The 17,213-nt window shown below is 44.4% G+C and overlaps 1 protein-coding gene across 1 annotated transcript in view; it reads left to right on the top strand.

Moving 5' to 3' along the window:
• The first annotated feature begins 2,653 nt into the window (after nucleotides 1-2,653).
• Mtfr1 (mitochondrial fission regulator 1) overlaps nucleotides 2,654-17,213 on the top strand; it is a 30,501-nt gene continuing 15,941 nt past the window's right edge. Inside the window, exons 1-2 of the mRNA XM_050142084.1 lie at nucleotides 2,654-2,774; nucleotides 13,321-13,461. Of these exons, the coding sequence (XP_049998041.1) occupies nucleotides 13,396-13,461 (66 nt within the window). The 5' untranslated portion in view covers nucleotides 2,654-2,774; nucleotides 13,321-13,395. The remainder of the gene's footprint in view (nucleotides 2,775-13,320; nucleotides 13,462-17,213) is intronic.

The following is a 17,213-nucleotide window of genomic DNA, read 5'->3' as shown; positions in this document are numbered from 1 at the left end:
GAAGCTCTGTACAAAAAAAAAAAAAAAAAAAAAAAAAAAGTCATGCTGATAGCATGTTCTCTTTGGTATTATGTGAGTCACATTATACATATATATGTAGCACTTCTCTCAAATCCTGTAATCACATTCTAATTATATAAAAAAAATACCAAATTCAAATCAAGGAGTATTTTACAATACCTGATCACATGCCTCAAAATTGTAAGTCATGTCAAAGTCATGAAAAGTTAAGACTGGGAAACTACCAGAGGGACGAAGGTAGTTTTATGATTAAGCACAGTCTTTGAATTAATAGAATCTGAATAGGGCTGTAGAGATGGCTCAGCAGTTAAAAGCACTGGCTGCTCTTCCAGACGACCTGGGTTCAATTCCCAGCACCCACATCGCAGCTCACAACTGACTGTAATTCCATTTCTAGAGGATCTGACACCCTTATACAAACATACATGCAGGCAAAACACCAATGCATGCAAAATAAATAAGTCTAAAACAAAAACAAATAAAATAGAATAAAGAAGTCTGGAGTTTTTGTCAGTAATTATCATAGTTTCTATTACTTCAATGAAACACCAGAACCAAAAAAGCAGGTTGGGGAAGAAAGGATTTATTCGGCTTACACTTCCACATTGCTGTTTAACACCAAAGGAAGTCAGGACAGGAACTTAAACAAGGCAGGAACCTGGAGGCAGGAGCTGATGAGAGGCCATGGAGGGGTGCTACTTACTGGCTTGCTTCTCATGGCTTGCTCAATCTGCTTTCTTATAGAACCCAGGACCACCAGCCCAGAGATGGCCTCATTCACAATGGGCTGGGCCTTCCCCATCAATCACAAATTGAGAAAATGCCTTACAGTTGGATCCTATGGAGGCAATTTCCCAATTGAGGCTCCTTCCTCTCTCATAACTCAGCTGTGACAACCAGCCAGGTCAGTGACAATGTGTGAGTGTTGGGTTTCTAACTCTGAAAATGTGTCACAGAAATGTAAGATTAGAGGACACCAGATTTTTTTCTACCCTTTGCCACCTCTCTGTAAAACTAAAATTATTATAAAATATCTTTTTTTTTCTTTCAAAAAGCAAAGTTTAAAAGTTCAAAAGTGTAGACTGCGGGACTTTCTCCTAGATCAGTTCCTGGTTCCACATATTCCAAACCCTCTCGTGCCTTCACCACAGTTGGATAGCAGGGGCCAAGTAATGTTAATAGGCCCTTTGTGCCACAGTAATGGATCAGATGGCCCAGCTAGGTCAGAATTTTTTTTTAGAAACGATTCCATTATCGGGAGAAACAACACTAACTTGTGATGAAATTGCTCAGGTTTAAGTCCTTTCCCCTTCATCCAGACCTTCAAAAAGCCCAGGGCCCTTGCAGGGCATTTGAGGATAAAGCAAGGTGTGATGGTCATGGTCTTGCATTATAACATTTGATCACATATGGTGATGCTGTCTTTATCATCCTATACAGCAGGCTCACTCAGGGTGTGGTTCAACATTTTAAAAAACAACACAGAAGAACAAAAAGTTTGTACTGTCAGAGTGGGCTCCCAAAGCCGTTATTGAGTAACTAAAAAGAAACTCTTGCTGAAATACAAAGCCCTAGCCAGGAGGAATTTAGGCCATCCAGGGCAAGAACACCAGCGCTCCAGCGCCCGCCCAGCTACTTGGGAATCATCTGCCAAAGAGAGGGTAGGAGAAAAGGCTAAGTGGCAACAGCCGCTGCCCAACCCCAACCGTCCCCCCATTTTTATTTGGACTTAGGGTTTCTTTCCAGTGGCATAGGCTGGCTTTCCAGATCCTCTGGCCTCCACCTCTAAACTGCTAGGATTATAGGCATGTGCCACCACGCCCAGTTAGCAACAGCCTTTTGAAATACCAATAGGTCTTCCCTCCATATTCACGTCTTATCGCGCCCACACACATTACCAGGCTGCTTATGGCTAATTAGGCACGGACAGACCGTATTTTCGCGACAAGGTTATTTGAAATCTAGAGGGTCTCAGAATAGCCATTCATTAAAAAGCACGTGCACAAGCACCCTGGCCGTGGAGACCCACGCCTTTAATCCCGGAGACTGGCAGAACTCCGTGAGTTCAAGAACAAGACCGGCTTGCAGAGTGCCTGCTGGGACAGACAGACAAGACTGCACAGAGAAAGCCTGTCTCGAAAGAAACCAAGCCAACCAAGCAGACAAAAGTGTGCCAATTAGGCTGACTTTGAGGAAAGGAAAGGAAAGTCTTCATTCCCTGAGCACCACGGCATTCCCACTTGCCTAGAACGGACATCCGGGATGTGAGACCAGACACAAGGATCGGCCAGGGGATCACAGGTCCCCACAGAGCGTGGGATGAGAAGGGCTCGACCTAGGCTAGGTTAGGTCGAAGACCCAGCTCCTTTCGGCGGGCACACACTTGGAGACTCCACTCGGAATGTGGGTCTTCCGACGCCCTTCAGGGGCGAAGTTTACCAGCCAAAGTAACCGCGGCAGAAGCGGTGAAGACACAAAGCAGCAGCCACGCAAAAGCACACGCCCCTTACTGTGCTCCGCGCGTGCGCACAGAGGCCCGGAAAGGTAGCCGGCGCGGTTGAAGGAGGGGGTGGGGGGCGCAGACACGCCTTCGGCCCGCCGCTCCTGAGCCCGCCCCCAGGCCGCAGCGAGCCTCTCACTGGTCAGCCTGGGCCCGGCCAGGGGCGGGGATTGGCTGATTGGCGTAAGGTCCCGGGACGGCCAATCTGGAAGGCTGAGCTGCTGGGGAAGGTGCGGGCTGCGGCGCAGCGGAGGTGAGTGGGGGCCGGGACTCGGAAAAGCGGTTGGCGACGGGGGAATGGCTCCCACCCCGAGCCGGACGGCGGCGGGAGGCCGCGTGTGGGTCGGGGGGGGAGACCGGAGCGCGGCGCGGGCAGACGGCGAGCGAGAGGGAGCCTGGAGCAGGGCAGCCCGCCGATTCACTCGCGCCCGGCTTGCTGAGCTCCGCGGGCCGCCGGCCTGGCTCCCATCCCCCGCCGTCGGGGCGGCTGCCCGCGCCGGCCGCCAGGCGGGGGATCTCGGCGGTGCTGCGCCCTGGCTGGGTCCGGGCTGGGGAGGCGGAGCGCGGCGGCCCAGGACGTTCAACCTGCTCCACCTGACCCCAGCCAGGTTCTGACAGCGACGGCTCGCCGCCCTGAACTTTCTTCTTAGGCGTGCGCAGTTTGCGTAGTAGACAGAGCCGCAGGCACACTAAACCCAACTTTAATGGCTTGTTTTGTGACTTTTCTGATGTAACCCATTCTGGCCTTCACCTAGATGAAGATGGCTTAGAAGTTCTGATCCTCCTCCCTCTACCTCCTAAGTGCAAAGTTTAAGGCTTGCTTCACCACTCCCAGAAGAAAAAAAAATTAAGTTTTTTTTTTGACACAGGGTTGTGTTTCTTTTACTCCAGGATGGGGTGGAATGGACTACGTAGATTAGGCTGGCAGAGCTGCCTACTACAACTCTAGGTCACCCTCCTGCCTCAGCCACCACGCCCAGCTCCATAAATAACTTTTTATTGGAATCCAGTCACATTTATTTTCATAATGTATGTGACTGCTTTTACATTACAGTGATGTAGTCACGGAGGTTGTAACATACTTAAAAGATTTACTATCTAGTTTCATAGTCCTGGCCACCGGCCCCTCCCTCCCCCCAATCCCCATTTGAGACAAGGTCTCACTAAGGAGCCCTGGCAGACTTGGAAGTTGATATATAGACCAGGATGGTATTGAACTTGTGGGAACTCTGCCTGTTTCTCTAGGGCTAGGATTATAGATGCATACCACCATTCCTCATTCCTAGCACCATTTTTTTCTTTTCTTCTTTTCTTTTTTTCTTTGATAGGGTTTCATTGTGTATTCCAGGCTAGCAATCTGTTTGTTACCCAGACACCTCAAACTCCTTCTGTTGCTTTATTTTTTACAGATGCAGGGATTATAGGCAGGAGCCATAAAGTGTGACTGAATTTTTTGCTTCTTAGTTTGTTTTTGATATTTCGAAAAAAGGATTTCTCTGTGCAGCTTTGGCTGTCCTGGAACTTCCTCTGTGGACCAGGCTGGCCTTGAACTCACCGGGCCTCAGTAAGAAACACGCCTGCACCACCACTGCCTGGCTGCTTCTAAACACTTTACAGAAATAGTCAAACTTTGTTGTATGTAATTATAAATCGATTTCTTCTACCTTCTTTTTCAAAATAGTTATTAATTTTTTATCGCTTTTGGAGGCGGGTTGTGGTCAGTAGACAGCGTATGGTAATGGTTCTCTCCGACCACGTAGTCTCAGGGGTCAAACTCAGGTCATATGCTTGGCAGCAGGCTCCTTTGCCCACTGAGCTGTCACTGACATTACACCCACCCTGGAAAGCAGAGTGGCTGGAAAAACAGTCTAAAGTCAGTCGGCAGGGAGTGAGGCTGTACTGTTTAGGAAACAGAATATGCCGCCTTGCAAGTAGGTCCTTCATTGATGACACTTCAGTTTTCAGCCGTCACACTCAAAGCCATTGTCACTTAGTAAACGGACAGATAATTGAAACCATTTAACAGTAGTTCGTAGAACTGCATTTGAGTAGTGTAAGCTAGCTGTTAGAATATAAAAGTAAGGAAATTAAGTCAAACTAGGAAATACATTTTAATAAATTGTAAATACATTTCAATATAACTGGGTGGGATTGGTTTGTTTTGTTTTTCGAGACAGGGTTTCTCTGTGTACCAGCCCTGGCCTGGCCTGTCCTGGAACTAGTTCTTTTTTTTTTTTTTTAAATATTTTTTGTTGCTCTTTTGTATTTTTTTAATATTTATTATGTTTACAATATTCCGTCTGTGTGTATGCCTGCAGGCCAGAAGAAGGCACCAGACACCATTACAGATGGTTGTGAGCCACCATGTGGTTGCTGGGAATTGAACTCAGGACCTTTGGAAGAGCAGGCAATGCTCTTAACCTCTGAGCCATCTCTCCAGCCCCGTGGAACTAGTTCTTATAGACCAGGCTGATCTTGAAGTCACAGAGCTCCTCCTGCCTCTGCCTCCTGAGTGTTGGGATTAAAGGCCTGCGCCAGCACCGCCCAGCATAACTGGGATTTTTAAACTTTATTCTTTTTTTAGTCAGGATCTCTCTTTGTAGCTCTGGTTGACTTGGACCTCACTATGTAGGTAAATGGAGCCTTGGGTTCATGGATAATCCTACTTTCCAAATGCTGGGATTGCAGGAACTCACTCTGTAGACCAGGCCGGCCTCAAATTCACAGAGATCCGCCTGCCTCTGACTCCCGAATTGTGGCATGCACTTACAATCTCAGCTCTTGGGAGACAGACTGGAGGATTCTGGGGGCTCACAGGCCCTCCAGCCTAGCAAGTTGTTTCTTCCAGGCCAGAGCGAGACCCTGCCTCAGAAAACCAAGCTGGTGAGGGGTGAGAACTCTACTTTTTTATGGGCATTAGGATAAATAATTTAGAATGGATTATACTATAGGATTATGTAGGATTACACTGGGTTAGTTAAAGTCGTGGTTGTAGGTTCTCTCAGATCTGTGACTTCACTAGCCCAGGGTAGTTGGCTCGGTTTCCAGTACCATTCTTGATTTCCCTCCTGTGGAGTGGGCCTCCAGTGAGCAGCTGGTGACTGGCGAGGTAATCACTATTGTACCCTCAGGGTTATTATGCCGAGCTGCACATTGTTGTGGTTCATAGGCATCCTGACTGGGTAGGCCTGTTGGTTGTTTTTCTCCTTAGGAAACTCTCACGGTGCCTCTTGGTACCATGGAAGCTGGTCCTCAGGAAGCAGGCTTTCTGGTCAGTTCCAGTCAGGGAAGAGCACACCAATTGGTTGTCCATCCAGTCTAAGTGGTCAGCCCTAAAACTATATAAATAAGTAACATACAGACTGAAGCAGATTGTATTTATATATTTAGGAACAGATGTATTAGTCAGGGTTCTCTGGAGGAACAGAGCTGCTAGTACATCCATACAGTTTATTGGAGTGGCTGTGGTCCCAGTATTCGAACAGTGGCTATCTCCTAACAGGAAGGTCAAAACCTGAATTGTCCCAGTAGCCCCAGTCTGGTGCCGGAGTCCTAGAGAGGTACCCGTCTTTGGTCCACATCGGAATCCCAAAAAAGTGGGTTCTAACACCAGGGAAGGAATGTCTCAGCAACAGGACAGATGAACGTACCAGTGAGAGTGAGGACAAACAGGCAAGAAAGCCAAGTTTCCTTCTTCTGTGCCTCACGTGGCCTGCAACCAGAAGGTGTGGCCCAGATTTTGAATGAGTCTTCCCACCACAAATGATCCAACCAAGAAAAATCCCACACAGGTGTACCCAGCTGCTTAGGTTCTAGGCCATTACAGATGTGTTAGGTTGACAAGCTTAGCCATCTCACACGCACACTTAAATTTATTTATATATACATGCACATGTATGTGTTTACATGTACCAGTGCTATGAGGCAAAAAAGCAATCTGGATGGCTCTTGGAATACAATTCCCAGAGTTATTTTCTGGCCTTCACACATACGTATACTTGAACACACACACACACACACACACACACACACACACACACACACACAATGAAATGCTATTACTAGGCAGAGAGAACTTAAAGAATAAGAAGGATACTAGATTGAATCTGGTTTTCTCTAAGAGCCAGCATATAGTTTTCTCTAAATTCTAGCATTTTACTAGCTAGAATTCCTATTAATTAGTAAAAGCTATTGTGGTTGTAACAAGATTTTTTTGTTTGTTTTTTTGTTTTTAGACAGGGTTTCTCTGTGTAACTGTCCTGGCTGTTCTGGAACTTCTCTGTAGACAAGGCTGGCCTCAAACTCAGAGATCTACCTGCCTTTGCTCTCCGAGTGCTGGGATTAAAAAGGCATGTGCCACCAGCACCTGGCTGATTGTAATGGGTTTTAAGTGTTTCCAAATTAGATCTGTTTAAAAACTTTTGCTGTAAACTGTTATTAGCTGCTTTTCTCATTGCTCTGACTATGAATGCTTGCTAAGAAGGAGGGTACATTCTTTTCTGCTGGGACAAGCGCGGTAGCAGAATCTCCCTGCAGCTCTGGGATCCTGAAGCAACAGCTTACTGACATCCCAGAAGGTCGGACGCAGGGCAAGCATGCAGCTCCTTGCATTATTCGGTCTAGGACTCCAGCATTAGGAAAGTGGTACCAAGCCTTACCGCCTCGGTTAATCCTTTCTGGAAACATCTTCCACAGACACCCCCAAAGGAGCTCCTCAGTGATAGTACAGTGAGGTTGACAATGGAAATTAGCCATCATCGCATGAAGTGTAACACAGACATTAATATATAAGATCACAAGACATTTGTGTAATAGTCACTCAAATTAAGAGAAGAAAGTTGTCTGCATATCAGAATACACCTTGATGACTCTTCCAACTGTTAATTACCTACAGGATCCAGAGATAGCTGCCACAATGCCTAGTGTTTTCTTCTGTAACCTCTAGTTGTCTGTGCGGTATGTGCTGATGGACTTTTTATTATGGTTAGTATTAGTCTATTCCTGATAGCACTAATGTATTTCTTCTCTTTCATTGAGGAATTTCATTAGGCACAAAATTCTTACACTTACGAGGCTCTCAGAGAGCTCTTCACTGGGCTGTACTGTCCTGTCTTGATAGGTGTCAATGGTTTCAGGAACAGGATTTTTTTTTTGTTTTTCTTTTTTGCAGCTACTTGTCCTAAGTGAGAGGAGAGTTTCTTTGCATATTACCTAAGTCATAGAAGCAAAAGTTTCTCTCTGTGTGTATACATATATACATTTTTGAGGCTAGCTCTGCATGTCTAGTCCAAGCTGGTCTTGAACTCCTTTTTCTTCTTTTTCTTAATTTTTTATTCTATTTTAATTTATTTTTTTGTGTGTGCATGCTTGTGAATGGGTGTGTGTCACATAGTGGAGGTCAGAGACAACTTGCAGGAGTCAGTGTTCTACTTTGGCTGTGTGGGTCCTGGGAACCCAACATGGGTCTTTAGGCATGGCAGCAGGCACCTCTACCTCTAAGCCATCCTGTTGCCCTTGAACTCTTGATGCCCCTGCTTCAGCCTTCTACATACTGGGCTTAGAGGAACACCACCACATCTGGCTTGATACCACTAACAGTTGAGCAACTATTATACATTGCCCGAAAAGCTGAGATAAAGTGTCTTTCCGAACTGATTAAGTCCAGTGAATGGGAAAAACAATTTGGGCATATTGTTTTAATGTGCTAATATACAGAGAAATATATGCGCAGGAGGGTCTTGATTCTGGTTGATCAAGAGTGACATAGAGGAGTCATAGCTAAACTGAAACAGAGAATTAGTAAGACCTAAATTAGTATTGGAGACAGGAGGGAGGTGGAATATTGACTTCAGGTTGAGAGTTGAGAGTATATTGGATTTCTGGAGTTACCTTTATGATGCTTTTCAAAGTGAAGGCTATGAAGGATGTAGAAGACAACAAAGCAAATCATAATAAGTTAGGATAGCAGTGGATGAAAAGGAAGGAGCAACTGTCGAATTGTTTACAATTTAGTTTAGTAAAATAAATAAATAATACAATTAAGTTTCTCATAATAGTAAAGACAATGAGATGGTATCTGGTGAAGACGGCTTGATTACAGAAGAGGAAAGCAAAAAGGAATAACAATATAGATGCGATTTTCTCAGGTGAAGAACATGGACAGCAGCTTTGGGGGGAAAGTTTAGAAATTCAGTTTAGATTTCGTTTTAAATGCAGATGGGAGAAACTAGGAAATCATGATAGACGTAATAAGGGTGAAGAGAGAATGTATGTATGCCATGCAGGGCGTTTTTGGTGCTGTGAGACCCCTGCAGTGACAGGGTAGAGGGGACCTGGGCATTTGCTTGGAGAGTGGGGCGGAGAGACTGAGGGTGCAGCAGAGGCACAGATGCAAATGAGAATGTGCCAGGGCACTGTGAAGGGTTTACTCAGATGACTAATCTCTTTGTTGTTGTATCTGCTGAGAAATGGAGGCGGAAGGTCGATTTAAGTAATAGTCCATTTTCTGCTGTCTTAACTGAATACCCAAGAAAGATAGTTGTAAAAACAGTTGGCTGTTTAGAGACTAGGAAGTGGCACCTGTTTCTGGAATGGCGCACCATCCAATGGGGAACGGTGAACAGCCTGAGAGGGAAGTTGGGGAGATGACAGGTACATGGGGTGTTGAACTGGTTCTTCTAGCCAGAAACCAACCACATTAACTAACACACCCTCCCCGCCTACCCATCGTCATGGTCTGATCCCTCTTAATCCCATCTGGAAGTCTGAGTATCAGGTTTTTGTTTGTTGTTTTGTTTGAGGCTGGCTCTTGTATGTAGCCTTTACTAGCTTTAAACTCAATATAGCCAGTTTTGGCATTGAACTCAAGACGGTCCTTCTGTGCAGCCACTTAGAGCACTAGGATTTTATTGCTCCTTTGGGGATTAGGTTTCTATCACAAAGTCATTGTGTGGAGCCAGGCACGGTGGCTCACATTTTAAATTCTTGGTTTTATGTTATATGTGCATGTCTGTATTTACACCACATGCAGTGCAGTACCTGCAGAGGCCAGAAGAGGGTAAGAGATCTCTGTGGAACTGGAGTTAGAGATGGTTGTCAGTAACTGCCCTGCGGGCTGGGAACTGAACTCATGAGCTCAGATCTTCTGCAAGAGCAGCAGGTACTTCTAACCACTGAGTGGCTCTCACTGGTAATTGTTGCTTGGGAAGGAGAAGGGTGATTAGTGACTATAAAGCCAACCTGGGCTACAAGATACCTTGTCTCAAAAAGGCCCAAACCAATCAAAACAGAACAACAGCAACAACAAAAATTAGAGGTTAAAAAAACCTGGAGGGCCTAGTGAAACTGTGTGGATGAGTTTGAAAGAGCTGATCTGGCGAGTGTAGGAAGGGGCAGTTAGAAAGATAGAAATGTGTTAAGATAAAGCTTAGTAAACTTTGTGCAACCCCATTGCTGAAAGTAGGATTTATGAAAATCTAACGTTTCAGAGAAAAAATAACTGAAAATAATGGCAAATCTGTGAGTCAAGTGATCCTTGGATGTGTTGGGTCCAAGAGTGTGAGGGTGAAGACTGGTTAGGAGGAGATCACTGGACAGGCCAGGGGTGCAGCTCCGTGGTAGAGGCTTGCCTTGTGTTTCTAAGCCATGCAGTACTGAGATAAGGAGAAAAAACAAACCTGGATTATTTGAGTGAAAGCTAGCCTGGGCTTAAATTCTGCCTCAGCCTCCTGGATACTGGGAATTGGGCTTTAGGTTTCTTTTTGGTACTGAGGACTGACTGAACCTGGGTTTGTGCATGTTACAGTGCTCAGCCCTAGATTTGGGTGTGCGAATGTGTGTTGGGGTGTGTCTATGTCTGGTGAGCTTATATACCCAGGTTGACTTCAGATTGACTGTACAGCTGAAGATAACCCTGACTCCATCTCCCCGGTAGCTGTTACAGGAGTTTCACCAGCACACCTAGATCCTAAATTTTGGTGTTTGTTTGTTTGTTTGTTTTTGAGCTGGTGTCTTGTTATGTAATCTTGACTGGCCTGGAACTCACAAATAGACCAGACTGGCCACATTCTTACAAGTTCCATCTGTGTCCACCTAAAGTCTAGTTTGAAGTGAGACACTCAACACTTTAACATTGCCTACATAGTAATGACTGTATAAGGAGGAAGATTGCTTCTGTCTACTCTGGTCAGCTTCAGTAGTTTGATAAATGTCTTTCTGAGCATAAGAAAAGTAAAAAGTTGAGGGTTTTTACAGAAATGAAATCATACTGCTTAGAGAGGACTGTTCTAGTGATGTGAAAACAAACCATATATGCGTGGTATTTTATAGTATTCTGTGACTGTTCTATCGATAACCTTTAAAAGCACTACAGAGTGTGTTTTAAAACAGCAGAATTCCGTTGTTGTGTAATAGTTCAATCATTTACCTGACTGTGGTGATTCACACCTACAGTTCAGCACTTGGGAAGCTGAGACAGGTGGATCCCTATGAGTTGGGAGGCCAGCCTGGGTTATGTAGAGAGCTCTAGCAAGCTCAAGCATGGCAAACATGGTGCCAACAGGTTTTGCCCCTTTCCCTCTTCAGTTTCCTGAACCCCTTCTGAAAACTGCCTATATCCAGCTCCAGGGAATGTGCCGCCGTCTGTCTCAGGCACGCACACACATGTGGCATACTTGCATACAGAGGGTAAAACAAAAAGATCTTAAGACCCCGGGGGGGGGGGGAGTCATTCCTTTGCTACAGCCTTTGCTTAAACCTCTCAGAGAAGTCTGTAGAAGGAGCAGTATCCCAGTGGCTAGCCAGATTACCATTAAAGAGTGAACATGGGCTAGGAAGACTCACTGGCGAGGATTATGTTGGGTGTGTGGAGTTGGGATGTTCTGTAGAGCACAGTGGAGGTCATTAGGTCACTTAACACCTCCCATTTTCAATTCGGCATGACAATTTCAGTCTCTATCGTTGAGTGAGTTAGTCTGTCAGAAGACTGTATATCTGTGTGTATCCTATTGGTTCTGATATTCTTGAGAACCCAGACCAATACAATAGTAAAAATAAGCAGTCTGGCAGCATGCGGTGACACATACACAGAGAACTCAGGAAGCAGAGGCAGGAGGATTAGAAATACAAGGGCATATTAGTTTATGCAGTGAGTTAAACCTGGTTTGAATTACATTAGACCCATCTGAAAAAAAGAATAATGCAAGCAAAAAACAACCCAGGGCTGGGGAAGTAGCTCAGCTGGTAATCGCAGGGATCTGCATTTAATTCCCAGAACCCAACTGAAAAAACTGAGTAGTGGGGGCTGGAGAGATATAGCTTAGAAGTTAAGAGCACTGACTGCTTGCTTTTCCAGAGGTTCTGAGTTCAATTCCCAACAACCATATGGTGGCTCACAACCATCTATAATTAATTAGATCTGGTGCCCTCTTCTGGCCTGCAGGCAGGACACTGTATACATAACTAAATAATTAAAAAAAAACTGAGTAGGGTAATGAATGGCTGGGAAGGGGAGATAGGCAGATCCGGGGGACTTGCAAGCCAGCCAGTACACTCTACTCAGGCAAGTTCCAGGCCAAGGAGTGACCTTATGTTGAAAGAAAAAACGAAGAAGACACACAGCATCTGGGGATGGCACCCTAGGATGTCTCAACACAAAACGATGTATGTAGATCAAGTACAATTTTCTATTCATACTTATTAACCCTTGGAAGCAGTTGATGAGTAGATGACAGAAATAAACCATGGCACCTGCAGACAAGGAAATAGTCACCACAGAAGAACTCATCTCTCAAGCCTGAAAAGATGTGGGGAACCTTAAGTATCACTGGGCGAAAGAAGCTGGGCTGAGGAGCTGCACGCTGTAAGATTTCAACTGTGAGGCAAGTCCGAAGGACTTGACAGGATCGGTGTACTTAAGAGGACTTAAATTAGCTGGGCGTGGGTACCTGAGTTCAAGACCAGCCTGGTCTTCAGAGTGAGTTGGGGACAGCCAGGGCTACACAGAGAAACTGTGCCTTCAAAAACCAAAAATAAGAAACTAAAATTTGTGCTTGTTTATATATTGAGACAGGGTCTTGCTGTCTGGCTTAGGCTGGCAGGAAACTTTCATTTCTCTCTGTGCCTTGGGGGTATTGGAATTACTGGGGTACACCACCGCATTTGGATTTGTACACATCTATACTAAGTTGGTCTAAAAGAGAAACTGTAGACATTAGTGTTCTGTCTCCTAGGTAACCAGGTGAATGACCTTCAGTCACATCCACACTACCTGTCTGCTGTGTACGCTAGCTGTCACATAGGTTTGAATTAGCATCTCTACCAGGCATCCTCCAAATTACAAAGAAGGAGCAACACCATCCTGACCTTTTGTTAGGTTGCGAAGGCCTGGAAGGCCTGTCCCCAGGTGGGGCCTATGGCTTGCGAGCCTGGCTGCCACACCATATGGAAATATGGCCTACGTGAGACGCGCAGCTGTGATCTCACCGTTATGTATGCTTGCGTCAGCTCAGGCCTGCTTTACTGTTGGGTTTTTGTATGTTTTGTTTTCTTTTGTTTTTGAGATGAGGTCTCTAGGTAGCCTTGGCTATTCTGAAACTGTAGACCAGGCGGTCTCCTCGAGCCACTGGGATTAAAGGTGTGTGCTAACATGTAGGAACACTGAGAATGAGTGAATTTTTTCCTCTGATTTGCACATCAGGTTTTGAGGTGTTGTATTTTAAACAGACTGTGTGAGACATGTACACAGAAATTCTAAATAAAAATCTGTTCTTAGTACTCAGTATCTGCATTGACCATTTCAGTGTGCTCTATGGACCATGTGCTGCTATGGAGGCCTGAAGCACTTGACCTGCAGGCTGGGAAGACACAGACACTAGATGCTGGGCTGGATTAAGTGCCTGCTGAGAATGGTGGTTCAGCGAGCTGGGCTCAGCATGCAGTCGGTGAGTGCTCACAGTCCCCCCCAAACATCCAGACGTTCTGAGGCTTTCCTGAGAAAATGATGTAAACTTTAACAACATTTAAATGTATTGTTTGTAGTCCGTGATTTGATTACTCTTAAATTGAAGAAGTGGGTCTGTTCGCAGCACAGTGAGGCAGTAACTTTCTAAGTTATGCTCAAAACTTATTATTGTAGTTATATGACCTCAAAAACAATGCATTCATTAATGAAGAAAAGGATTAAATCTATAGAGAATCACTGATTGTTTGGCTCACAATTAGTAACTTTGTTTTTAGATTAATATTAAATATTACAAGCAAATGATAAAGCATGTTTTCCTAAAATGTAACAGTAGCTAGAGAGAAATCATAGCCTATTATATAATTCTATGCCATAGATTTTTTTTTAAAGAAAAAAATGTTTATTTTATGGAGGTTATGATTTTATTTTTTTAATATATTTAAGTTCTCATTTTGTAGCCCAGACTGGAAGTCAATGTGTAGGTCAGGCTGGCGTCAAATTTGGAGATTTTCATCTGTGAATAAGAATACTTGCCAGTATAGTTAGCCATGGATTAGATGGCAGTCTGTCTGGATAGTGCACCAAGGGGATAAAGAAAGGACAGACACAGGTACAGTGAAGCGGGGATCAGGTGATTAACATGCATTGTATATTTTCTCAAGGACTTAGCATGCAAAAATGCGATTCCATTCTTGAGAGTGTCAGGAAGCCCAAACTGTCCTTATCCTATGCCTGTTTTATCTGCATCCTCACTGTTTAAACATTAAAACTTGCATTCAATGTGCATGCGTATAAATCAGCACTGGAGGTACTTCAGGAGCTGGTTCTTCCATTATGTGGGTTTGGGTGGAACTCAGGCCATCAGACGGTATTACTGGCTGTGTCTCTCTAAAGATGAGCGTGTTTGTGTGTGTGCTTATTTGCTGCATTGCACCTTGGACCTAGGGCCTGACACATGCCAAGCATGTGCTGTACCACATCTCCATCTCCCAGCTCCTTGTGTGATGTGTGTATGTGGGTAAATACCATGGCACATGTTGGAGGTCAAAGTTCTGGGTTTCAGGGATCAAACTCAAGTTGCCAATCTTGGGCAAGCCCCTTTGATTGTTGAGCCATTGCAGCAGCAACTCTCTTTAAAAAAGTGTTGTATTGTCTCACAAAGCTGCTCAGGCTGACCTTGAACTTGAATTGTGCTTCCTTAGCTGCCTGAGTAATTGGGATACAGGTCCTGTCACCAGGCCTGATTTAGCTCTATTTTACTGTAGACGTCAGCCATGCTGTTAACAGCCATCCACGATTAGTGTAGTATGCCAGGACTCAGTTCCCATGGCTTTTGCATAGACCATTCATCGTTATATACGAAGAAACTGAACTTCACAGCCTTGCTGCCTCTTCCAGTTACCTGAGGTGGAACCTAGTTCTGAGTCCACAATCCTTCCTCTTTTTAGTGTACTTTGGTACTTATAAAAGAAATGGAAGAAAATCTGAGAAAAACCTTAACTTATTGACTACGAATAGGCTCATGAAATAGTGTCCATTTTATAGATGAGAAAATAGAAGTGTAAAGGATAATTATTTGTACCTTTTGTAGACAATCAGTTGGCAGACCCTGCTTTTAAAGTCAAGGCTTTATGCTGCTGTAGGCCTTACTGGCTCCTCCCTGCTCCTCACTGCCATCCACTTTGATTCTGTTTTTCCTCCCTCCCTCCCTCCCTCCCTCCTTCCCTTCTTTCTTTCCTTCTTCCTACCTCCTTCCCTCCCTCCCCTCCCCTCCCCTCCCTCCCTCCCTCCCTTTCTTCCTTTTTTGGAACAGGGCCTTGCTGTATAACTGGCTGGCCTTGAACTCAGAAGAGATCTACCTGCTTTTGCCTCCCTTGAATACTGGGATTAAAGGTGTGTGCCATAAAGCCTGGCTCAATTTATTTTTGTTATGTTTTGTTTTGTGTGTATTGATGTTTTGTCTGCATGTATGTCTGTACATCACTCTGTGCTTGATGCCAAGGAGAGCAGAAGTATCAGATCCCCCAGAACTGGAGTTAGAGATGATTGTTTGTGAGCCTCCATGTGAATGCTGGGAATTAAACAGCTAATTCTGTTAATTGATGAGCCATCTTTCCAGCCCCTTAACATTTTTTAAAATGTGTGTGTGTATTATAATTAGAGGACAACCCTGACTGAAGAAAGGAAAGAAAAGAGACAATCCCCAGCCAGCAAGATGGCTCAGCAGCTGAAGACACTTAGTGCCAAGCCTGATGACCTGAGTTGTATTATTGGAACCCACAGAGTGGGTGAAAGTTGCATGTCTCCTTGTTTGTACTTTAAACATCCATAATGTTTGGATTTTTCTCAGTCCTGTATGTTTGTCCTTAAGTAGAAATTTCAAAATTTGTGTATGTATTTAGACCTTTTTGAGACAGTCCTAACTATGTAGCCCATGCTGAACACGAACTCAAGACCCCCTGTTTCAGTCTCCGGAATCTCCATGCCTAGATTCAAATATGACTGGAACTGGTCCCAGCAGTTTGAAAAGTTATAGGCAAGATGTAATTTGTATTACCAATCTATTAATACACATTTCTGTTTCATTTTGTTCTTTGGAGGAAGAGTATGAATGAGTAAATGGGTAAGGCTAGGAGAACTGAGAGAAGACTATTCTTTAGGGATTCTCCTATCGTGCATGTGTATGGTGTGGGGGTGTGTGTGCGTGCACGTACGTGCATGCGTGTACAGGTATTTGTATCTGGGCAGTTGCATGCCAGCACACTTTTACTTGGCTCCTTTGGGATTAGGAATATATGTTTATTGAATCTCCGTAATAAATGTGATTAAAAGTGTAGAGATCCCCCAAAATTTTACATCACATGTTGATTTACAAGTAATTTCAGGGATTTGAGACTCAAACTATATCATTGTTTGAACAAAACACTAGAATGAAACTGATTGTTTGACTATATACTTTCTTTTGTTTTTCATTTTTGTTTTTGTTTTTTGAGACACAGTTTCTCTGTATCCTTAGTTCCTCCCCTGGAACTAGCACTTGTAGACCAGGCTGGCCTCAAATTCACAGAGATCCGCCGGCCTCTGCCTCCCAAGTGCTGGGATTAAAGGTGTGCACTACCGCTGCCTGGCTTATATACTTTCTTTTAATTAATAGCATAGATTAGTTTCTAATGGATTCCTGTATTGAGCAGGGACAGATGACAGCTCCAGATTCTAACTCCGAACATCAACGCTCCAGAGTAGTGTTTCACGTTGTGAGAGAACAGGCCTCTCTCCTGCCGTCACTTTCCAATGGTGCTGCTAAATGTTAGGGATCGTCATATAAGACACAGACAATGGATTTTAGTTTGTAGGTAAAGCAGTGTATAGTTTCTCTTAGAAGTGGATTGCATTTTCTTCTTTAACCAGACCAAATGTTCTGGGAATACCAGTTTTCTCCCTGCTTTCTTTTGCATCTGGGAAAAATTTGATGATAGTTTCTCTCTAGCGTCTGCCCTTCTCCAAACCAGGATATTGACAAGCACAGTTCAGCCACAACGTAGGGTAGCTAATGCATGTGAGTCTTGCAGCCTCCAGTGCACAGATGGTGCCTTTTCTGTACCATCTGGTCCCGTTTCCTCCCAGTCACTTAGAGTTTCTTTCCCACTGTGCGGGCTGTATTAAAAAAAAAAAAAAGATAAGGGCCTGGCACCAGACTTCCTAGAAGTTAGCGGCTCCTTCCTCTCATTCCTT

Source organism: Alexandromys fortis, unplaced genomic scaffold (assembly GCF_014885135.2).
Source record: "Alexandromys fortis isolate MF-2015 unplaced genomic scaffold, M_Fortis_MF-2015_v1.1 scaffold_41, whole genome shotgun sequence".
NCBI classification, from domain to species: domain Eukaryota; kingdom Metazoa; phylum Chordata; class Mammalia; order Rodentia; family Cricetidae; genus Alexandromys; species Alexandromys fortis.
This window is presented reverse-complemented; position numbering and strand designations above follow the sequence as displayed.